The 24990-nt window shown below is 34.7% G+C and overlaps 4 protein-coding genes across 4 annotated transcripts in view; all 4 read left to right on the top strand.

The window, feature by feature from the left end:
- On the top strand, positions 1-1016 carry LOC143918583 (aminopeptidase N-like). The gene is made up of 4 exons (XM_077440522.1): positions 1-59; positions 224-523; positions 593-776; positions 852-1016. Exons 1-4 carry the CDS (start codon positions 1-3, stop codon positions 1014-1016), a joined length of 708 nt encoding a protein of 235 aa, XP_077296648.1.
- Positions 1017-1085: 69 nt separating this feature from the next.
- Positions 1086-24990, top strand: part of LOC143918863 (aminopeptidase N-like) — a 184188-nt gene continuing 160283 nt past the window's right edge. Inside the window, exons 1-9 of the mRNA XM_077440946.1 lie at positions 1086-1163; positions 1242-1422; positions 1505-1694; positions 1776-1915; positions 1992-2126; positions 2670-2850; positions 2951-3125; positions 3240-3389; positions 3479-3551. Of these exons, the coding sequence (XP_077297072.1) occupies positions 1099-1163; positions 1242-1422; positions 1505-1694; positions 1776-1915; positions 1992-2126; positions 2670-2850; positions 2951-3125; positions 3240-3389; positions 3479-3551 (1290 nt within the window). The 5' untranslated portion in view covers positions 1086-1098. The remainder of the gene's footprint in view (positions 1164-1241; positions 1423-1504; positions 1695-1775; positions 1916-1991; positions 2127-2669; positions 2851-2950; positions 3126-3239; positions 3390-3478; positions 3552-24990) is intronic.
- LOC143919216 (aminopeptidase N-like) lies at positions 9948-18248 on the top strand. The gene is made up of 3 exons (XM_077441428.1): positions 9948-10450; positions 10619-10774; positions 17978-18248. Exons 1-3 carry the CDS (start codon positions 9948-9950, stop codon positions 18246-18248), a joined length of 930 nt encoding a protein of 309 aa, XP_077297554.1.
- Positions 18945-19614, top strand: LOC143919215 (aminopeptidase N-like). The gene is made up of 4 exons (XM_077441427.1): positions 18945-18949; positions 19039-19222; positions 19285-19438; positions 19529-19614. The coding sequence occupies exons 1-4, from the start codon at positions 18945-18947 to the stop codon at positions 19612-19614; spliced, it is 429 nt and encodes a 142-aa protein (XP_077297553.1).

Raw genomic sequence — 24990 nt, 5'->3', positions numbered from 1 at the left:
ATGTACGGAGACGATGCAGTTTACTTGAGTTCTTACAAGGACACCAACAATACCAAAAGGTTTGGGAAAAGCACGGTACTTTGTCAAATATTGTACTTTTGTCGTTTAACCTTTTTGACTTGAATGTTATCCTTTAATCTATTTTGCTAGAAATTACATTCTCCTCTGCCATACAATAATAGATTTAAGCGTACAGATTTTTTTTTTAAATTTTACATTTGAGCTTATTTTTCGCATTTGAACCAACGCTTCGAATGTCTTCTTACTTGATTGCTTTCGCAATCACTGACTTTATTTACAAATCCAATCTTGATCGACCATCTCAAGTGTTCCCGAAGAAGTTCAGAATATTTAGCAAACCCAACACTGAACCTTATATGGATTTCGCTCTGGATTTCGGCGAGAAGAGTATCAACTGTATGGAAAAATACACCAACATCACATATGCGCTCAAAAAGCTAGACAACATCGCCATTCCGAACGCAGCAGGTGGTATGGAAAATTGGGGTCTTATCATATATGAGTAAGAATTTATTTGAACTCTATAAAATACTTTTGACTTTTTATATTTGATGTACCATTTGCACTCTAGAGAGAACAATTTGTTGGATATTCCTGGAGTTACACCTACGACAGGGAAGCAGCGAATTGCTACAGCGATGTCCCACGAAATTAGCCACCTGTGGTTTGGGGACGAAGTCAGTCCAGCATGGTGGGATTATCTGTGGCTAAGTGAAGGATTTGGCACTTATTTTGAACATTACATTACCCAAGAAGTATAATTGATTTTTAAGTATTATAATTTAAATAAAAGTATGTATGTAGAATAAAATTTTTATACTTTCTAAAAGGTTGCACCAGAATGGCGAACAATGGACCAATACGTTGAAGTAGTTCATAGAGCCATGAAAATAGATTCTGAAGAATCTAGTAACCCAATGACATCTTCTGTCGCCTCCCCAATAGAGGTTTTATTTAATTCAAACGAAATAGCGTATGCAAAATGTGCTTTTTGACGTACCAAATATTTAGCCATGTATTCTGTAGCATTTTTTTCATGTAAAAATTATATGTCTTTTATATGGAAGTGTGATAAGAATGATGGAACATATCTTAGGAACGGCAATTTTTAGACAAGGTCTCCACAATTATTTGAAATCTAAGTAATTTCTATAACTATATTTAATATAACTTTAATTCTAAATTAAAAAGCATTGAAAACATGTGTATCTTGATTTTAGTCCTCTAGGCCTTGCAGAGCCACAAAAACTATTCGACGGTCTTCAAGCAGCAGCCGATGGAAAAAATATACTACCAGATGATTTAACAGTTACAGATATCTTTGGAATTTGGTCAACTCAACCTGGATATCCTCTGGTCACGGCCACAAGTGGTAACAACGGATCCATAATGCTGAAACAAGTATGAGTAAATACATATGTATTACTATTGATGCACATTTTAATATACGCATAAATTAATTGAAATGATGCGATTTTTTCAGTCACGGTTTCATAAAAAGAATATTACGTCTTCCGAAAAATGGTGGATTCCAATAACTTGGGTCACATCTAAAGGGGGTGATTTTGAGAATACGTTAGTGCAAAGATGGTTCAGCCCAAACGATACCGTTTTAAATATACCCTTGGAGTTAGACGAAGATAGTTGGTTTATATTTAACAAGCAAGGAACTGGTATAGTGCTTTGATTCGTTTTTCGTTTTATCTTCTTTATGTATTAAATTATTTCTAAATTTCATTGTAATCATGTATTAGGTTACTATCGTGTGATGTACGACGACAAGAATTGGAAACTTTTGACGGAAGCTTTGAAGGCTAACCTCAGCAGTATTCATCTTTTAAATAGAGTTCAATTAGTTGATGATTCTTTAGAATTGGCGAGAACGTTACGTCTGGTTTGTTTTTCAGTTTTTGAAAATAAAACAACATGAATTTGGTTATTTATTAATGCTATGACACTTTTTTTTATAGAATTACACCACGGCATTTGATTTGTTATTCCACTTAAAAGAAGAAACCGATTACATTCCTTGGTGGGCTGTCTTACCTAGAATAAAAACATTAAGCTTGATGATGCCAGCTGCTACCAATTTTAATAAATATACGGTATTTAAAATACATAACTGACTACATATGTGGCCTTCAATAATTTAATATTTTTTAGTCTTAAAAAATATATACGCAAGATATTAATGAAATTTAAATAAACGAGTCACGTAAATTACTCAATCATAAAACTAGTTTTAGCCGATTAGCAGGAGTTCAAATACGCCATTTCGCCTGAAAATCCCCAATATAAAGCGCGCTCAAAATTAGTAGTTGTATAGGAAAAGCGTTCTTGTCAGAAAATCATAATTTTTTCATGTCACAGTTATTATTTTGAAAATTAAAGTCGTTGAGAGCTTCCTTGGGTTTGAATACAAAAAATGCCAAAAAACTTTTGTGAAATATAAGGAGATCAAAATAACCTTGTCACGACGATTTTTTTATCATTTGACGTTTCCTTGATAGGAGGCAATTTTCTACTTACATCGGTAGATCCATCGATGGAAATCAAAAATTCGATTTTGTTGCTTAGCCCATAATAAATATATGTACATATGTAATATATTTCAGTGAATAACAATTTCATTTATTAATAACTTTTAGGAATTTTTACTTCAAATCACCAATAAAGTTTACCAAAGCATAGGTTTTGAACCGAAACCAAATGACGATTATATCACAAGAATGAAAAGAAATGTAATTTTGGACATTGCTTGTAACGCAGGAAATAACGACTGCAGGAAAAATTCTAACAGGAAACTTGAACTTTTAACCCAAAATTATAGTAAGTTTATCTAAAGTTTTGTTTTATTTTACTTTTTCTTTTAATTTATTCATTTACTCATTTTATTTTAATTTATTAATCACTTTATTTTATTATTAAGACGCGACGACTGATCCTGATGTGAAGGATTCTGTTTATTGTTCGGGATTTCGCGACGCCACGGAGGACTTGTGGAAATTCTTCTGGAATAAGTACATCAACTCAACGTCCGATTCTGAAAAGGACACCATTCTCACATATCTTGCCTGCTCCGAGGATGTTACAATCCTTCAAGAGTAAGTCTTGTGGAATGAGTTTCGAACAATAAATCACATAAAAATAATAAAAGGGTTTTTCTTATAAATACGCGAATTCACAAAATCTGAAAATAATTGTATTATATCTTTCAGTTACTTAATGTTAACTGTAACAAATAATTCTGGACTGTTCGACAGTAGCCACAGGTACACTGTTGTAAAATCTGTAATTAATTCTGGACATGTGGGTGTTGATCAAGCCGTAAAATTCATTACGACGAACTTCCCCACTATCAAATCCATGTAATCACGTTTATTTTTTATTTTTTTATTTGAATTAAAACATCTTATTAATAAATATAATTATTGAATCTAACCCATGTCTTTTACAGCATGCCTATGTATACGGTATCTATAATCAACCAAATAGCAAATTTCATCGTCACCAAGGAAAATTTGGATCAAGTGTGTATATATTATACGATATAATTTTGATTATATTTTTACAGTTTTTTTTATTTAAAAAAATATTTTTATTATAATTTATTACAGTTTAATGAATTCGCCGAGACCGCAGATTTTACGAAGAATGAGAAGAAAGCTGTAGTTAGAGCTCAATCCCTGATAGCGAAAAATAAGGCATGGCTTGATGGAATATTGCCCGACATTGATCCCTGGTTGTTGGAAAACGTGATAAGTTCATCTACTTTTGGAAATTATATTTAACGACTATTATCTAGGAAAAGGCTGAAAAACAACGATTGTTATATTATTTTTACAAATTTTGCTTTATTCATTTTTTTAAATTTAACAATCTTCCCAATATATGTATTTGATCAAAATATTTTCTATATACATTACACAATAATACATACCTATATGAATGTATGTACATCAATGGCTTGGTGCACAGATATTGTATGTCCAATTTTTACCAAAATTGAGTTATCGTATATGTACAAACGTCCATCTGTATCAAACCTTCATGTTGAAAAAGTATTAATATCCAAATAGTAGATTTCAGAAGATATATAGCCTTATTCAAATATATTATTTCGTCAATATCACTGTAAAACAATGGTTTTGCTACCGGAACAATTATAATTGATTCTTATATAATTTTGCCTGTTGATTCCGTCAGAAATTGAAAAAGTCACCAGAATTTGTGCATCAGCCTCCATTTATTGCAAGTGTATGTTTTACTCCCAAATTAGCATATATATTTTATATTGAAATGTACATACATATATACAGTACAAGTTACAAAATTGCTAATTGATATTAAATTTTCAATTACCAATATTCAATTAGTAGACATTTCCACATTCAACGTTTCTCATGAAACAACGAGAGCACTTCTTGTTGCGCAATACAATACATGCGAAATATTTCTTTTTCACAGTCTTAATTATACAAATTTAAAACCAACTTCCTTTCGCTCTTCATAACCGTCATATTGAATATGGAAATTTTTGCTAATTGAATATTGGTGATTGAAAATTTAATATCAATTAGCAATTTTGTAACTTGTACGATGTACATTTCAATATAAAATCAATTATTCCACATGTTTAATTCTTGAATTTCTAATTTTCAAACCAGCTTTCAAACAATGGTCATTTTAACCATGCATTTTTATTCACCTAATAGCTGGATATTTATTCTGGATAAATCTGATGTTGGTAAACCACTTAATGGTCACGCGTTTGTAGAAACTGATTCGATTATTTTATTATATGTGTTTAGTGCCAACCTTTGAATCTTTTTTGACTTTTTTCAATTTCAATAAAATCACAGGATATTTTTAGATGTCGCTGTGAAGAAACCAAAATTAATTTCGAGTCATAGCCTTAAATACGAAGGAGAGCGCACCGGTGCGCTTATGACTATGAAGTGGTTAATAGCGGCACGACTTGGGGTTTCCCGACAATGAGTAATTTCAGGATCTTACGCGTGTTTGAGAATGACGCTTTATATTCTAAATTTTTCATTTCCTCACTACCATTCGTGAAGTGCATTTCTACTCCCTTATTACCCGGATCAATTTGACTAACCAAATTTGTGAACCACTCAAGCTGTGTATAATTTATTGTTGAACTGTGTGAATTATCTTGACAATTTTTTTACTTGTGAGGTGAAATGAAATCACAAAAAAGAAATATTATCCGAGTCATTAAAAAGTCATGAACTCTACATTGGGCGTACATTTGGATACGGTATAAGGTTTGGGCCCAAATATGTATGTATATCTATTGCTGTTTAGGATGTGTTTCCCAGTTCACTGAGTGGCTGAATGGAAAATCTCGTCACATGCTGTTTGCAGTTCCAATAATGTGGAAAGAGCCAAGGAACCATTCTTCAGACTGCTACTCTTACGAAACTAAAATTGTAGACAAGTAGATTAAAAAGAACGAAAGCATGAGCCATAAAACAGACGAGCTAACAAAAAAGTACAGGTGAAAGTCGAATAGATATACGATTCGTAAACAAATTACGTTATAATATGTGTACATGCGAACATTATAAGTTTAAAAAATTTAAATTTCGAACTGCTTTTCAACTATATTCCAACCGGCTACCAATCAGTCAAGCCAAGAAAAAAGACTTGGATTTTCTTTTAGGGCGTAGAATTATTCCTGCTAAGTATAAGAAACTGATTGATTACTTGTCATCTAATTATTGTACTATAATATTTGAAAACAGTTGTGATGATGAGGATAAATTTTATATAAGATTTGTTTTATTCTTTTATTGTAATTTTATTTTAATGTAATGTCTTTCACTTTTATAAATTTATTACTTATTATATTGTATGATCCATTGATTGGATTCTTTTTCCTTTTTATCATTTAAATGTAATTTTGTTACACTCATGATAAACATTTCATGAAAATATATACTGTAACCTTTATTCATAATTTTGTAAATATAACATGTCCACATTCAGATTCATTTATGCAATTATAATGGATGTATATAAATTACCTTAAAAGTAAAAAGCTGAATTATCCCAGCATCTACAAACTTAAAATTCGATTATCTCAAAACACACAGAACTGGACTGCACCAAGCCATCGACATTTACTATAATACATAAATACATAGATTACTTATGTTACATCTTTATTTTGTAATTTCCTCTGCAAAAATGGTCAAATGAATATTATACATTTATGTATATGTTTTTGTGTCAATTATGCGATTAATAATACTTTTCATTTAACGTTTCCCTGATACGACGCAAGTTTTCCCTAGGTCCAATGATTCAAATTCAAAATTTGCATTTTTCACTTCTGACTAATGTACATACATATATGTACATAGAAATGTATCCAGATACATATACAGATGCAGTTCAATGAAATAAAGCACACAACTTCAACATTCCATGAATTTCAATAGTATTAATATTAACCAAAATATAAAATTCTCCGTTTCTTAAATTCACTGGATGGTGCCATTGACATTTGTCACATCTCTCTTCATTCTCTGCACCACTTCCTAAGTTACGGAAGTCGCGACCAATTAGAAAGGTTGAGTTAGTTTGTTTAGTATTGAATTTTTTAAGAATTTTTTTATGTCATGTTTTTTTTTATTTGTCCTTTCTTAATCTTTTTAGCACACTTGTCGCTTTGGAGCAATATGTTAGACGAGTGTGCTTGATTGATTGATGGAAAATAAATAAAAAAATAAAATACAATACACATAGATTTATTTGTTATTATTTTATGTAATGTTTTAAATATAAATATTTATATCTCAATATGAAAATACTTACATACTACTGTTTCATAAAGATATTGTTGCGTTGGGGTGAGTTCAGGATCCAAATGAAAAGCCAAAGTCACTTCACAGCATTTATTCAACGAATCAATAGATCTACACGGATCCACCTCTCACTCCAGAATAATCTTATCTACCGTGTGTACCTCCTTATAAAGGACAAATTTCTCACCAAAGCTTTCCCGATCCATTTATATATCTATTGTCTAGGCACGTAAAGGTCTAGTCTAATTCGGGGTCTCTATTTTTCACCCACGAATGCGCTTAGATAGTGGATACCATCTCTGATGTACCCAAGTTACAATATTTAAATCAAATTAATCTTGCGCAAATGTACCTACGTCAATGCATAATTTTGGAATTTAAGATATGGCAATCAAAGTCAAACCTGTTAGAGCGCAATGAAGATGCATACATATGATATTGTTCCACGACAAAACATCCCCGGATAAAACGGCGAACGACACAATGTCCTCGACATAATATCTACCGGGTAAAAAATAACGGGACATAATATGACATTCATATGTTCAAAAACGATTTTTTTAACGAAAAAAACATACAAGATTTCAATAAAACGGGTGATGACGAAGATTACGCGTGGATGACGCAACGATGAAGAAGACGCGTTCGTTGACATATTAATATGTATATAAATATTAGATAAGTCCGCCTTATCGAAATTTAATCATAAAAACAAATTATATCATAAGAACTTTCGAATTCTTCGTACTAATAAGAAAACAATGATTTTTTCACTTTTTTATTGTAAACCTTTACATAGGTCCATACACACTTGCGATTTTTTTTGTCGCACGATCACTTGTATAGTATTTGTTACAAAAATAGATCATACCGTTTTAAGTACATGCGACCAAATAATCACAGCCACTTTCTATGGCTTCTGTAGCACAAGAAAAAGGGCCTTTGATCTCCCGGCGCACGAAAATTTGGCGTACTTTATAAATATGGATTTCACTACATTCACTACTACGTACTATATTTCATTATGTTCATTGTAAGTAACAATGAATACAATTTAGTTGAAATAAAAAGTAAATGTACAAATATGATTGTTGAATGGTTTTGTAAATGAAAATGTTATTTAATTGAAAGTTAAAAAAAGCTTTTAAAAATAAATAATTAATTATGTAATGCAGTTTATAAAAATACTTTAAAAATAAAACTTACAATGATGTTATATTATGGAAGACTGGTTTTAATCCTGGCTCATCGCAGCAAGGAATAGCAGCTCTGGCACTCACTGCATCAAATTGTGTTGTTGCTAATAGTCTAGAAAAAATAATTTGTATGTAATTAATATAAATAAAATCCAATAAACGAGTCTACGTCATACCAATAGAAATTAAAAGTTGACTTTCAAACTAAAAACGATTGTAACTACATTTCATAAAATAATCTTTTGATACTAATATTTTTCACATTTTAGATGATTTTTGTAATAGTATTCAGAAAACTTAACTTGATTATGATTCTAAGCCAATTCTAATTTTAGTCGTTGAAAGTTTTCATATCAATTTAAAATGGGAATAAACTTTGTAGTAAGCGATAAGTTGTCCATCGATCGCGTATTTACTATGAAATTAATTATTCAACAAACAATTACAAGCAAACAAAGATATTTTATACATATTTAAACGACACTTAGTCTTGTCATTACAAATCACTGCCACTCATTTTCCTTTACAATGAGAAAAATAAAAATAAGCTTACCTTTATAATAAGCAAGAATTCACAAACATATTCAGTTGTCGCAAATAAGTGAACGGAACATTTCCACTCTTCGAAATATTAATTTTGTGCAAAATTATACAATAAAATATCAATGAGATACATGTTGGGAGGTGAGTTAATTGATTTTATTAAACTTGACTTCTCATTTTCTGTAAAAAAATTATTATGTATATATTACTGTTATTAATGTTTATAATTAATTGTATGTTCACTTGATACAATCAACTTAGGGCTTCCAAACCGGTTTAAACCGAAACCGAAAAACCGGCTTTTTGACCATTTTTCAAAAAACCGAAAACCGGCTCTTTGGCTCGATCAACCGGCTTTTTAAGGTTTTCTTTAATTAATGTTTTTTTCCTCAAAATTAACAATTATGAATTTTAAATTTCTATGAAAGATCAAAATAAACGTGTATAAACGATCTTAGGTAATAGGCGTATATTTCTTTGAACAAAAAAATAGCTACATTACTTTCTTTCTTGAGCGGTTTCTTTGAGATTTAGTAATGGACCAGGTCATAAACCAATAAAATATTATTGAAAGTATGCAGTTTCAATGGCCTACCCAACTTCAGGTATAGAAAGCATCCTTATCTATCGCAAATCCTTGTACTTGAAAACATCAAAAAAAGTAGTCAAATGATTTATGGCAAAATGCATAGGAATTTCCGAAATATAATTGATTTTTCTTCGAAGGAATTGCCCTTTAAATATTGAGGCCACATATTATAACTACTTTTATTATGGATTTAAAATGTTCGTGATCAAATGAATTTGCCGTTTCAAATTAATTTGTTTCCGAAATTTGCAACGGTTGCTTTTGGATTTTTTAAGCTAAAACAAATGCGTAAAAACAACTTTGAAATCTCTTTATCTATAATATATCTAGCTTATTTAAATCATTTAATTATATGTGCGTATTTAGGATCTGCCATTTTACGATATATGTACATATAATACAAATTTTATTATTTGTAATATTTGTAATAATAATATAAAGTAATGATCTTATGAAAGTTCATAATGTTTATAACTTAATTTAATTTATAAAAAACTATTTTTTTTGCATAATATAGATATATATTATGCAAATATATACATATTTACATTTTTTTTTCGATATAAATATTTTAAACTTAAAAAAATCGTATTTTTCTAAAACCGGTGAAAGCCGGCCAGCCGGCTTTTTCTTTGTAAAAAAACCGAAAACCGGCTTTTTATTTCGGGCGGTTTTTTGGAACCCCTACAATCAACTATATCAATTTGACTCTAGTGTAGGTCTAATCATTATAATACATATACATATGTATATAAATTTGCAGACATGATAGCAATCGCCCTTTTTATATTGACTATGGCTACATTGGTAGCAGCATCCAACGATTTACGGCCTTTTCAAGAGCCAACATCCGATCTAGAACCACTCCCAAAGCAAAGAGCTGATTACGCCAAATACCGACTTCCTGGACCAACGATACCTTCATACTACACCATCATTTTAAGAATTGATCCCAACGACCCGAATAAAACATTCACTGGCGAAGTCGCCATCGATATGACGACTAATACCCCAGTCAATAAAATAGTACTTCATTCAAATGTGAAGGTCATTAATAACATAAACGTCATGGCGAAGAAATCAAACGTCAACTTATACGATCGTCATATATCGGCTACGGATGACACGAACTTTTGGACCATTCATTTAACACAAAACTTGACCGTCAACCAAATCTACGTTATCAATATAAACTATGTGGGTATGTACAGAAACAATTTGCATGGTGTATACTTGAGTTATTACACTGACGCCAACAATACTAAAAGGTTTGGGAAAAGATGATTAACTAAATATTGTACATACATTTTTCATTTAAACTTTTTGACTTGAAAGTTATCCTTTAATCCGTTTTGCAAGAAGTTGTCTCTGCCATAGAATGATAGATTGAAGCGAACAGATTTTTTTTAATTTTACATTTGAGCTTGATTTTTTAGACACTTAGCAACAACACATTTTGAACCAATATATGCCAGGAGCGGTTTTCCCTGCTACGATGAGCCAGGATTAAAAGCTGTTTTCCAGACTAATGTATACACTCCTCCAGGATATTACACCATAAGCAACACAGATCAAACAAATACAACAACATTGTGAGTAATTTTTGAAAGAAATTACAAAATCTGCATTACAAAATTTGATTTTTTTTTGATTTTTAAATGCTTTTTATTATTACGAAATTATGTATGTTCACAATACATCTTATATCTATTTTAATAGCTACTGATCTACTGATCATTTTCTATTTTACAATTTAAATTTAATTTGGTAAGTAATCACAGTATTATATTATTCTAATGTTAATCTAAAGCATAATAGGAAAAAGAGCTCAAAAACCTATTTACAATCCTTATAAATGTTCATAATACATCTAATACATAATATTAATTAAAGACTATCTAAAGTCGATGACCTAAAGCAGATTGTGTTTAGGTAATCTGTGTTTATACCTGAAGGGTATAGACATTTTGTTGTAATCACCGAGACTCTTCACAAGTGTGTTAGTATGGTTATTAGTGATTCTTTCATAGAATCTACTGGTTAGTTTGTTAGTAATGTCTGTAACAAACGGAATATTATATATAGCATGCAGTTTTTTCAGGTTAGTATATATGGGTGTATTATAAATTATTTTAAGGGATTTATTTTGTATTACTTGGAGCTTGGAAAGGTTAGTATTCGAGGCGTTATTCCATACAGGTGAAGCATAGGTTAATAATGGTAATATGAGCGCGCGATATAATTTTATTTTATTTAGCGTTGATAAAGAACTATGGCGATTAAATATTGGATATATTGAGGATATACCCCGCATCGCCTTGCATTTCGCTGCCTCAATGTGAGGTGCCCATCTCATTCTTTTATCAAACGTTACTCAGACTTTCTCCAGAGGGGATTTTCAGATCTGAACTTGGCTTATGCTTTCTAACACTAAAGAATATGGCGTCTGTTTTGGTTTGATTAATTTGAATTTTCCACTTAGTGAAGTGTTCAGTCATTGTTTTAATTGCAAATTCCAGATTTTTTAGAATAGTGTCTGGTTTTTTGCTACTTGTGAAGCAAGCTGTATCATCTGCATATAGGGCTATGTGACAGTTTTTTGGAATAGGTATGTCATTTATATATATGGAGAACAAGAGTGGGCCAAGCAAGCTCCCCTGCGGAACGCCAGCTGCGATTATTTTTGGAGACGATAATTCATTATTTACGCTAACCACTAGCTTTCTACGAGTTAAGTACGATTTGATGATGAGAATTAGGTAGTTTGGTATTTTGTTAATAAGGAGCTTATGAATGAGTCCATCGTGCCAAACCGTGCCGAAGGCCTTTTCTATGTCTAGACACACCATTCCGGTACTTCTCTTCATATTAAAGTTCTTCGTCACGTGTTCAGTTAGTCTTGTTAGTTGTTGGGTCGTGGAATGTCCAGTGCGAAATCCAAATTGTTCATTTATTAATTTCTTATTTACGACTTTAAGTAAACGTGTGTAGATTATTTTTTCCAGAATTTTTGAAAGCGTGCAAAGTAAGCTAATGGGTCGATAATTGGCCGGGTTTTTTGAGCTTTTATCGGGCTTAAGTATGGGAATTACGTTGGCTGTTTTCCAGTATTCTGGGAAATACCCGGTGAGTAAACATGCGTTGAATATTTTAGATAGTGAGACTAAAGCTTTAAATGAAAGTTGTTTGATTATGATGTTATCTATTGAATCTCGCCCAGGTGCCTTTTTATTTTTTAAATTACGTATTATATTTTGGATTTCACACGGATGCACCAATTTTATATTTTTAGTACTGTTAGTGGGAGTTTTTGTGATGATTTTAATGGACCGGTTGACTTTATTATGCGTTGGTATATGATTGTAATGTTGTGTGAGTGTGTGATGTTTTTGGAAGGATTTTGATAATAGTTCTGCTTTGTCGCAATCACGCGTCACTGAGATTCCTGCATCATCTAATGGAGGAATCAAGTTTTTTGTCCTGCGAATCGCTTTAGCTAATTTCCATAGAGAGCCATCAACTGAGCTCAATTTTTCTAATTTTTTAGACCAAGCTTCATTTTTGATTTCTTTGATTCTAATTTTAATTTGATATGTGAGCTTATTAATTAATGTTTTCAATGCTGGATTTTTTGATGTTTGCCAAATTTTACGGAGTTTATTTTTACTTTTAATTAGATTTGCAACAAAGTCAGTTATCTCTAATTTGTGTTCAATGTATTGTGTCTTAGGTATGTGAAGGTGTTTGGATCGAGTTATTGATTCCGTTAGGTGTATTATGGAGCTGTCGATTTCGGTTTTGTTTTTGAGTGTGGTAGAAGTTAGAATGGTTTGGTCATTTATGTACGACTTGAACTCTCGCCAGTTAGCTCTCCCGTAATCCCAACTATGCTTGATGATTTCCTCGGGTTTCCCGTCGATTGAGAAGATTATCGGGAGATGATCAGACGACAGGGTTTGAAGGGCATTTGGTGTCGATATTTTTGGGCAGTTCTTGACAAGGACAAGATCTAGTGTGGATGGTTGTGAGTTATTTGTGGGATAGTGTGTGTATGTATCCGGATGAAGTAAGATTGTATCTGTTAGTTGAATGTATTTAAAAAGAGTTGTGCCTTGTTGGTCAGTGTTTACGCAACTCCATAACGGATGTTTAGCATTAAAGTCACCAGCTACCACTACCGAACTACCAATGTTAAATATTTTGTTAAGATCGGATGCCAATAATCGTTTTTGGGGAGGATTGTAAGCGGATGCTACTATGTGACGAGTGTTGTTAATTGTTAGTTCGATGGCGGTTAGTTCTAATTTTTTTAGTGGCGGAGTTATTACGCGACAATGTTTAATTGACGATTTTATAAAAATGGCAACTCCCCCTCCATGCTGTTCTCGGTCTTCGCGATAGCAGTTAAAGTTAGGTAGGTTAATACGGATATGAGGTTTTAAGAAGGTCTCGGAGATTAAAACTATGTCAACACAGTACTCACCGATCGCCGACTCTAGTTCGTCAATCTTATTCTTAAGTCCACGAGCATTCCAAGCTAGAATGTTCAGGCGCCTCCCGTTAATCAAAGACATCGAGATATTCGACAAGCATGAGTGCCAGCTCTAGTTTGTCGGTGCAACCGCTGGCCTTGGCACGAATCTCCTGGAGGATCTTCAACATCTTCATCATAGACGCCATGGAAGTTAGGTCTGTTGTTGGTTGAATGTTGGGATTGGTTGGTTGGTGGGGTTTTTTAGGGATATTTGGGATATTTGGTGAAGGAGTTTTAATGGTCGGTAGCTTTGGGAAGTTATGATCGTTAACGACTGGGATATTTTGTGGCTGCACCACTGGGAGTTTCCAAGGGTTGGCTTTGACAATTGATGCTCGATTCTTCCTCGATTCCAGCATTTTCAGATAGCTCTGTCTTTTTGGACAGTCTTTGAAGTTAGCGGGGTGAGATCCTGAACAGCCTGAGCAGACAGCAGGGGTAACTATTCCTTGATTGCATTGTGCGGTGAGGTGAGTGCCGGCACATTTGACGCACATGGCCTGCCGATTGCAGTTTTTCGCAGCGTGTCCATATTCTTGGCATCTGAAACATTGAGTAATATTTTGTGATTTACTAGTATATTTAACGACACTGACCTTTGTGTAACAGATGTACCGGATTTCTTTAATCTTCTTTGCCGATACCGATGGCTCAAAGAACACCAAGTATAGCTCGGTGGCGTTGCTCCTAGGCTCCTTCGTCTTCATCTGTATGACTTTGGTTACAGGGAATCCCTGTCTGATGATGTCATCTTTAATATCAGCTTCCGGCAATTTCGGCAAGCCACGTACGACACTTTTTATTTCCTTTTCCTCCTTCCTGGAAAAGGTATGGAATTGTCGGTCTGATGTCAATCCATCCCGAAGTTTTTTAAAGTCTTCAAGACTTTTACATTGTATCTTGAAATTATTTTGACCAATGTAAGTCATTGTGAAGTCTTTTATAAACTTCTTGATCGACTCGATCATGCTGCCGTGAGTGCCAGTAGCTGTCATGATGATGGGCGGGATTCTTCCACCGCTTCTGGGGACATCGGAAACTTCCAAGAGCCCTTCAAATTTGTTTTTCTCCTGAATTTTAAATTCAGGAGCAACATCTTTCACGTTCTTTGCCGTATGTTTTGGAAACTGCCACTCGGTCTCCATCTGAGCGGTCTGAGAGCAGCCTGGTTGAGGAGCTTCGGTTGTAGTTATCAGTGTCTTCTTAAGTAGCATTGCATTACAAAATTTAAAAACTTTTGAATCAGAAGAATTGTAGCGTGGACGTGTAGAAGAGTTTTTGAGATCGGAGTGAGAAACGCGGTATTTGCCATATGACTCGACTTAAGTGGGTTTGGCGGAATATATTTCAACTCGTCAAAATATATTACAACTGGAAGCTGCACTTCAACTGTAACATGTATGCAAAACACAAATACGAACATGTTTTATCTTTACGAGATAGACATGAACTATTAAAAATTTAGTAAGAAGTGTTTATTCAGCGTTTTATTGAATATATTATAGCCTAAAGTATACATGTGTGTTTATAATTTAAAAATCCATGTATATTAAAAATATTACAAAAAAAACATGTACAAACAACTGCAGGCTAACAGCATTACGAATGAAACGTAAAGGAGGTTTGTAAAAATATTCTTTATTAATAGTTTATTCATTAGTATGCATCGTAACATATTAATGACGTATCCGAAATAGGAGAAACCGACAAGATCTATTAATATTAAACAGATCCGGCCCTAACTTTGCGAGGCCTTCTGCAAGATGATTCAAAAAGTTCTTAAAATTCAGACAAAAAAGGGGGTGGGGTGGAAAATGAATTAATAATTCATATATATTTTATTTTATTGTTTTGGAGAATCTGGAATTTAAAAATTTAGAAATAAAAACAAAAGCAAGAATTCAAACTAATAAATTTTATTATATTCGTAAAATGAAATAAAGAAAAAGAATATAAAGAATTTAAATAACAATTACAACATAAAAGATGTACGTAAACAAAGTAACAACTGCAATTAAAATATGCAATAAAATATTATATTAATGTAATACAAATAAGGAAAAAAGTAATCAGTATATAAAATATTATATACCACACTGAACCTTATCGTATTACAATACAAATGCATTTAAAAATTATTAATATAAAATGTGGGCAAAACAGTGTATTTTTCAGTTATGAAAATGACCTAAGTCACGTGTCTTTCGTTTCTAGATATTGAACGGTTTGCGTTTGACTATGTTAAAAATATTTTTAAATTACACAATACAGTGTTTCAAAATTTAAGCAGTCTACTAGATTAAAAGTTTATTTCGACATAAATGTTTACATGTAGCTTATAAGGAGATACGTAATTTTAATATTCAAATGACTTGGACCGTTTTCAAAATCAACAGATTGACTCATGCTCACTATTATGAAAGTGGCCTAAGTCATGTTTCTTTCATTTCACGATATTTAAAGTTTGATTGAAACTTAAAAAAAAAAGATTATTTTAGAAAATATTTATTTATTAAGTCATTCATTTTATAAATAATTTTTTTTTATATTCATATATTCATTTTATAAATAAATATTAAGTCATAGTCAAATTCATAACTTTTTAATTCATTTTACAACGTTATTGTTATTCATCATGTCTTTTTATTATTAGCAACTTGAATTTTTAATTTGAAGTGATAAAATATTCCTTATAAATTGGCGGAATATACGATAGTAAATCTGTCATATCTTTGTTTTTCTTTTGTTATTGGTCTAAACTTGATTTTTTCGTATGTTTTTGGCTTTCATCCTTTCATCCGTAGAAAGTTTAAAATATAGAAGTCGGCATCATCATCTAGAGGTTTTATAAAACATCTTACATGGTGCATTATTTAAAAATCGCATCCATTGTATTTTTATCTAAGAAACGATTCACCGGCTGTATTTTTGGATCTTCTTGTTATTGATTCTTGAAAGGGTTTTGTTAAAATAAAATACCTTTGCATAATTTTTTCTACGGAAAATGGATTTCCTTTAGCACATATTAAGTAGTTCCATTAATTATATATATAAAGACGATAATCTGTGTGTGTTTTTGTGTGTGTGTCCGTGTGTCCTAACGCTAGTCGAACATAATGAATCGATAAAAAGCCTAAACTTTGTATAAATTCATTTCGTCGAAACTTTGCCACGTATCGAACCAGTGACCTCAAAATAGCCTCATATACATAGATCTAAACTGTACTTAACGGTCTCTAAAATCCACTTCTTTAATTCGCCTTTTTTACAAACCTCCTTTTAGCTTCACTTACGAAAAAATTCTGAAAAAAATTTCTCATTTTGGCCATCAATATAAGTAAAGGGATCCTCCGCCATTATGACGGTGCAAAAATATCGCGTTAGACGCGTTTGAAACTTCTCCCACGAAAAAGTGCCTGACGTTTATCCAGCATCACTTTTCGCAATGTCAGATTTCAATTGTTTAAACGCCTATAACTTTTTATTTTTTCACTCTATATTTTATAATTTAACATTAATTGAAAATCGTTCTCGCCATATAAAAATACTTAATTATAATATTTTATTTTATTTAGCGAGGATTTGAACCATTTTTTTTGTTTTCATATAAAACAATTAAATATATATTTTTTATTGAAATTATTGAAATTATTGAAATTAATTTATATTTCATATTTTAACGATATTTGAATAATAAAATTAATCCCAGAATGCGGTGACAATCCTAACCCCTCGCGCCCAGAGCAAGTACGCCGGGGCGTCGGCGATGCAGAAACCGTAATTCGTAATCACTTCGTAATTCGTAATTTCTAATTCGTGCATCAATTTCTTTCCGAAACCAGTCGATTCAATATCTTTAACTTTATTTTTATTCGAGTTTCAATTCCTTTTGGAAACCACCCGTTGAAATCAACGGGCCCAACACTAGTAAACATATAATATGTTCATTGATATCTATGATATATGTATATAATGAGTTTATTGACAACTCGCGAGCTTCACATATACATAATTATATTTAAATCAGAATCATTAATAGAATCTTTAATTGCTAATTCTAAAGTATTAAAAATATATACTCTCATGTTATATATATTTTTAATTTCCCATTCCCACAAATTTTAGAATGAATGAATTGTTTTTTTAAATACAAAGATCTCTTCAGATTTTTTTGCAAACAATTTAATTTCATAACCACCTATCGGTGAAAATATAAAGCAGCGTTCACATCTTTGTTTCAAACCATACTGAATGCTTTCAGACCTCCAATGCAAGGGGGCTTCAGTTTGTTCGCATTTGAACCGACCGTTCGAATGTCTTCATATTTGAATGCTTTCATAATCTCTGACTTTATCTACAAATCTAATCTTGATCGACCGTCTCCAGTGTTCCCGAAGAAGTTCAGAATATTTAGCGAACCCAACACTGAACCTTATGTGGATTTCGCTCTGGATTTTGGCGAGAAGAGTATCAACTGTATGGATCAACCAACAACCAACCAACCAACATCACATATGCCCTCAAAAAGCTAGACAACATCGCCATTCCGGACTTTGCAGCAGGCGCTATTGAGAATTGGGGTCTTATCATATATAGTGTTATGTCCTGACGGACCGGAGATACAAAAAAATGATATCTGATTCTCAAGCAGATCAATGTTTGATCTACGAGCAAACCAGATAAACACTTTAATGTTTCCGATTAATAAAAGTCACTTTGTATTTTAATTAATTTAGAATTTATTATATTCTTTATAAAGTTACAGCATTAGCCTAAGAGAATTTATAGGCACCTTTTTACTAAAAGGTCCAGATCACTTCGATGATTTTATGTTTGAGTAGAAGTTAAAGTTTATAAGCGCTAGTTTTAACAAAGGGTTTTACAAGGTTTTCACTAGGCTTTTCACAAGAGTTCACAAGGGTTTCACAAGGGTTTCACAAGGGTTTTCACAAGGGTTTTCACAAGGGTTTTCACAAGGGTTTTCACTGAGTTTAGTAGAGAAGTAAAGCACTGTTATACGTGGTGTTGTTCAAGATAATCTGTCTTATCGAGGTTTGGGTATCCTCTTTTATACTACAGAGATGACGTTATTGCTTATGTTATCTATAGAATATGGTTTCCGTTTACATTGCTTTGATAAAGATTCGTCATTTAATTCGTCTGATGTGACCGTATGTGGTCATCTTTGGTAGGAAGCAGATAAGACTTCCGTTCTAAATATCGGGGTTATGAGGTCATAACAATAGGTATGAATTTATTTTTATGCCATAAAATACTTTTAAACTACATATTTGATGAATTGGCGTATCGTGTGCACTCTAGAGTGAAAAGGTTGCTGGATATTCCTGGAGTTACATCTACGAGAGAGAAGCAGTCAATCGCTACAACGATGTCCCACGAAATCAGCCACATGTGGTTTGGGAATGAGGTCAGTCCTGCATGGTGGGATTATCTGTGGTTAGGTGAAGGGTTTGCCACTTATTTTGAATATTACATTACCCAAGAAGTATAATTGATTTCAACATTAACTTAAAATAATGTAGAATATTTTTTTATAAATTACAAAAGGTTGCACCAGAGTGGAGAACAATGGACCAATACGTTGAAGTAGTTCAACGTGCCATGAAAGTAGATTCTAAAGAATCTAGTAACCCAATGACATCTTCTGTCGCCTCCCCTCAAGAAGTTATCGAAAATCCAAACAAAATAGCGTACGAAAAATGTGAGTTTTAAAATGTGGGTTTTTACATAACAAATATTTAGCCATGTAGCCCGTAGCATGTGTTCCATGTAAAAATTATATGTATTTTAGCTGGCAGTGTGATTAGAATGATGGAGCATATCTTAGGAACGGCAGTTTTTAGACAAGGTCTCCAAAATTATTTGAAATCTATGTAAGTTGCTATAGCTATATTCAACTAGTGTTGGACCCGTTGATTTCAACGGGTGGTTTCGAAAAGGAATTGTAACTCGAATAAAAATAAAGTTAAAGATATTGAATCGACTGGTTTCGGAAAGAGATTGATGCACGAATTACGAATGACAAATTACGAATTACATTTTGTGCATCGCCGACGCCTCCGGCACCCCGGGGCCTTCGCCCCCGGCGCTTCCGTCGCTCCGGGGCCTTCGGCCCCAGCGCCGCCGATGCCTCCGGCGGCCGCACCGCACCCAGCGCCCCCGATGCCTTCGGCACCCCGGGGGCTTCGCCCCCAGCGCCCCCAATGCTTTCGGCACCCCGGGGGCTTCGCCCACAGCGCCGCCGACGCCCCCAGCGCCCCCAATGCTTTCGGCACCCCGGGGGCTTCGCCCACAGCGCCGCCGAGGCCCTCAGCGCCCCCAATGCCTTCGGCACCCCGGGGGCTTCGCCCCCAGCGCCCCCGATGCCTCCGGCACCCCGGGGGCTTCGCCCACAGCGCCGCCGACGCCCCCGGCGCCCCCAGCGCCCCCGATGCCTTCGGCACCCCGAGGCCTGAAAAAACTGGGAAACTGAAAAACTGAAAAAATGAAAAAAATGAAAAAACTGAAAAAATTAAAAAAATTAAAAATATGAAAAAAAAAAATTTGTTCTCCATACTGGTTGATTCATTATGTTCGGCGAGAGTTAGGACACACACACACACCCACACACACACAGATTACCGTCTTTATATATATGATATGTATAACGTTAATTCTAAATCAAAAAGCATTAAAATCAGGTGTATCAGCCGATGGAAAAAATATACTACCAGATGATTTAACAGTTACAGATATCTTATATATATATATATATCATCATCATCATCATCATCATCATCATCATCATCATCATCATCATCATCATCATCATCATCATCATCAAGCCATTCGCCATCCACTGCTGGATGAAGGCCTCTCCAACACGCTTCCACTCGTCTCTGTTTTGCGCAACACTCATCCATCTCATTCCGCACATTTTCTTAATTTCGTTCACCCATCTTCCTTGCGGTCTTCCTTTTACTCTTTTGCCTTCTCTCGGGTACCATTCTAGCACTTCTTTTGTCCACCTTTCGTCCATCCTCCTAGCTACGTGACCCGCCCATTGCCATTTTACTCTATCCATCTTTTCACTCTATCCACTATGTCCACTACCCTTGTCATACTTCTCACCCACGTGTTCCGCTTTCTGTCTTTCCTCGTTGTGTCAAGCATACAGCGTTCCATACATGAATGCATTGGATTTTATTTAGCATCTTGGCGTTCAGTGTCCAAGTTTCACATCCATACGTCATCACTGGCAAAACGCATTGATCAAAGATTCTTTTCTTCAGGCAGAGTGGCATTTTTGATTTAAAAACAGCATTCATCCGTCCAAATGCACTCCATCCTAATTTCATACGTCTCTTTATCTCTTCATCTTTACTACCAGACATGTCAATTATTTAACCTAAATATAAATAATTATTTACTACTTCTACTGGTTTATCATCTAAGGCAGCGGTTTCCAAACTTTATGCTACTGCGCCTCCCTAAAAAAAAATTTTTTTTTTCGCGCCTCCCTACCTTTTATTTTTTAATAGATATAATAATAAAGACACGTTTTAAATAATAAACCTTTATTTAAAAAAAATACTGAACACTACAATAGACAGAATAATAAATAGGTTTTGCTAGGTTTTAACTAGGGTTGCCATACGTCCCGTATATACGGGACATGTCCCGTATTTCACTACTCGGTCCCGTATTACAATTTGTCACGTTTTCTCCCTAAACTTTTCTCCAAAAACAGACTGTCGATTTCTTTAACACTGCATTGATAAGTGGTCACAATCATTCAAAAAATGTAATGCTTTCGATTGGATGACTCTCAAGCAAGTTCCTGAATGGGGGGAAATAGAACGAACCGTTGAATACTTGCAAGTAAGGAACATCTATGTTGGAAACAATGAGCTTCTTTTCAACCAGTTCGTATATTTAAAAGATTATTTAAATAAAAATAATACCAACGAAAAGTGGGAGACAACGCTGAAATTGAGTATGGAAGAGAAATGGCTGAAGTTTTTTTAGAGATACCAAGCATATTGAACAGAAGTCATGTTTAATTAAACTATGTGAGTATATATTTGCCATTCCAGCCCACAATGCCAATGTGGAGAGAATATTTTCCCTGATGTCAACACAATGGTCGGACAAAAGAAATAAGCTGGCAGTTGAGACAGTTGAGGCAATTTTGGTTTGCCGATTTAATTAAAAAAGTCATCGTTAAAATACGATTGGTCTAAAAAAGACTATTTTTTTAAATTAAACTATTACCTACCGACTTTTCCATATTTTATTTCTGTAGCACTTAAATGTCCCGTATCAATGCTTGACAATTATGGCAACCCTAGCTATAACATAAATTTATACGAACGTGTATATTTATTTTTATATTAAATTACTAATTAAACTACATCTAGCACATCAAAATTTAATGCGAAGGATGTTGTTGTTTATCAAATCTTGGGGGCAATATGGAGAGTGCCACTCGTAACTCCTTTTCGACTATTAAACTGGCTTTATATTTGGTTTTCATTGCAGCTAGTGCCGAAAAGCCCGTTTCGCATAAATAAGACGTTACAAACGGTAGAAGTACTTACATTGCAATACAAAGATTCATACTCTCCACTAAGATTCATCCAAAATTTAATTATGGTTTCATTTTGAAACTTTTTAACCTCACCAAACCTAACCCAACCTAGCCTAACTATCACCGAAATCAAAAAATTCGACATTAGAAAAATATACATAAAACTCGCTAACCTCACCAAACCTAACCCAACCTAACCAAACCATCACTGAAATCAAAGAATTCAAGATTGTCAGATTTACACAAAACTCGCTAACCTCACCAAACCTTACCCAACCTAGCCTAACTATCACCGAAATCAAAGAATTCGACATTGCAAAAATATACAAAAAACTCGCTGACCTCACCAAACCTAACCCAACCTAACCTAACCAGCACCGAAATCAAAGAATTCGAGATTGTAAGATTTACACAAAACTCGCTTACCTAACCATACCTAACCCAAACTAACCTAACCGTCGCCGAAATCAAAGAATTCGAGATTGAAAGATTTACACAAAACTCGCTAACCTCACCAAACCGAACCCAACCTAGCCTAACTATCACCGAAATCAAAGAAGTCGACATTGCATAAATATACAAAAAACTCGCTAACCTCACCAAACCTAACCCAACCTAACCTAACCATCACCAAAATCAAAGAATTTGAGATTGTTAGATTTACACAAAACTCTTTTACCTCACCAAACCTAACCCAACCTAGCCTAACTATCATCGAAATCAAAGAATTCGACATTGCAAAAATATACAAAAAACTCGCTGACCTCACCAAACCTAACCCAACCTAACCTAACCAGCACCGAAATCAAAGAATCCGAGTTTGTAAGATTTACACAAAACTCGCTTACCTTACCAAACTTTTTTTTTTTTTTTTTTTCTATGCGTGGGAGGAGAAAATCTTCTATAAGACTCCCTCTAGTCCGCACTAGAGGGAAGTGTCAGATTTTTACTGACTAAAAAACTCCCCCGACTCACCTCACCCCTTTGGGAACCCCACTCGTCGGTGGTTTGCTTCCGCAGGGGCTGATTTCGTCCTTATTGGCTTCTCCTTTTTGTGTGGATCCCTCCTTTCCGGTGCATCTAGTTGGCCCGCTTGGTTTCTGTTTCCTGAAAAACATTCATATGCAGTATTAATGATAGGCTGGTAATAGTATATCTATATCTATGGTAGGAAATGAATAGATGTCAATAGTATATATATGGATTGACATCTATTCATTTCCTTCTATAAGTCTTTCCGCTTTCCTTAGCCGTTCGGCCTCCTCCTTCTGCTTCATGACGCTCCTTGCGAACTCTGCGAATGCATCCCAAGAGGCTACGTCCTTAGTGATGTTCTGTGCTATGTCTTCTGTGTTGACCGGGGTGCTTTCTTCGAGTGTGGCTCTTTCAGATTCCCATGCAGGGCATACGAGGAGTGTATGCTCCGCGTCGTCTCTGATTGATTCACAGTGGTGACATCCTGCTGTCGTTTCCTTTCCGATGCGGTTGAGGAATGCTCCGAAACACCCATGGCTGGTTAGTAGCTGGGTTGTGTGATAGTCCGGTTGTGCGCTTTTCCTCCTTGTCCAGGCTGCGATTGATGGGATCAGTCGATGTGTCCATCTACCTTTGTCTGCGCCGTCCCAGCGGACCTGCCATTCCGTCATGAGCTCCGCCCGTGCCGTCGCTCTTACTTTTTTCGTTCCCTCCTTTCTTCCCTCGTATACCTTCTTTCTTTCATGTGCCAGTAGGTCGATGGGTGGTACTCCAGCAATAACCAGTACTGCGCACTCAGATACTGTTGTATATTCCGATACGATTCTCAGTACGCCCCTGCGTTGTATCCTTGCGAGGTATTTTCTGGTTCTCTTCACTGCCATGCTGGGCGCCCATATTGGTGCACCGTATAGGATCACCGAGTGCACTACGCTGTTGAGTAGTTTTCTTCGGTATGGTTTGGGCCCTCCGATGTTGGGCATTAGTCGTCCGATGTTGTTGACAGCTCTTGCCGCTTTCTCGGTGGCATGCTCAGCTTGTTTCTTAAAGGTTAATTTGTCATCCAGAATTATTCCAAGATAAGTCAAATACGTCAGACTTTAGCAGATATGCGGAGAATTTCGTTCGGCATTCCGTCAGGTCCAGGTGATTTGTCAGTGGACAGCCGTTTTGTTGCCGAGTATAGTTCACCCAGTGTAAACTCTGGGATGTCTTCGGGCTCTATGATCCACGCTTATGGTGTCGTCTCGTTGTGTGTAGGGAAAAGGTGTGAAACTATCGTTTCCAAATTTCCATCTCTGTTTAAGAAGGGAATTTGGCGGTGGCCGGATAGCTTACTACGTACCATACGATACGCTTGGCCCCATGGGTCCAGGTCCACCGTCGCTATGAGTTGTTCCCACATCAACTTTTTACTCCTCCTGATTGCGTAGGTGACTGCTCTTCTTGCTTCTTTGTGGGCTTCGCTTGCAGTTTCGATGGCCGTTTGGTCGTCTTCGTGGCCTGATCTGTGTCTTCGTCCAGTCCAACAGTGCTCTCTTCGTTTTCTTGTGCAGGTTCTTCGCAGCTCTGCAATTTCGTCGTTCCACCAATATTGTGGTTTCCGTCCCACTCCACCCTTCTTCGGCATCGAGGCCTCGCAAGCCCGAGTGATCGCTGCCGTTGTCTCCTTGCAAAGTTCTGTTCCAGTTCTGGTTTCTTGAATACGG

This window comes from Arctopsyche grandis, chromosome 11 (genome assembly GCF_051622035.1).
Source record: "Arctopsyche grandis isolate Sample6627 chromosome 11, ASM5162203v2, whole genome shotgun sequence".
NCBI lineage: Eukaryota > Metazoa > Arthropoda > Insecta > Trichoptera > Hydropsychidae > Arctopsyche > Arctopsyche grandis.
The sequence above is the reverse complement of the archived record's forward strand: the minus strand, read 5'-3'. Positions and strand labels throughout refer to the sequence as shown.

Excerpts from the sequence above, each read along its gene's own strand:
- LOC143919216 (XM_077441428.1), top strand. The coding sequence starts at position 9,948 with ATGATAGCAATCGCCCTTTTTATATTGACTATGGCTACATTGGTAGCA. Across the intron at positions 10,451-10,618 it reads GACGCCAACAATACTAAAAG|ACACTTAGCAACAACACATT; the intron begins GTTTGGGAAAAG and ends TTGATTTTTTAG. Across the intron at positions 10,775-17,977 it reads CAAACAAATACAACAACATT|ACCTCCAATGCAAGGGGGCT; the intron begins GTGAGTAATTTT and ends GAATGCTTTCAG.
- LOC143919215 (XM_077441427.1), top strand. Across the intron at positions 19,223-19,284 it reads AATATTACATTACCCAAGAA|GTTGCACCAGAGTGGAGAAC; the intron begins GTATAATTGATT and ends AAATTACAAAAG. Across the intron at positions 19,439-19,528 it reads CAAAATAGCGTACGAAAAAT|CTGGCAGTGTGATTAGAATG; the intron begins GTGAGTTTTAAA and ends TATGTATTTTAG.
- LOC143918583 (XM_077440522.1), top strand. The coding sequence starts at position 1 with ATGTACGGAGACGATGCAGTTTACTTGAGTTCTTACAAGGACACCAAC. Across the intron at positions 524-592 it reads TGGGGTCTTATCATATATGA|AGAGAACAATTTGTTGGATA; the intron begins GTAAGAATTTAT and ends TTTGCACTCTAG. Across the intron at positions 777-851 it reads AACATTACATTACCCAAGAA|GTTGCACCAGAATGGCGAAC; the intron begins GTATAATTGATT and ends ACTTTCTAAAAG.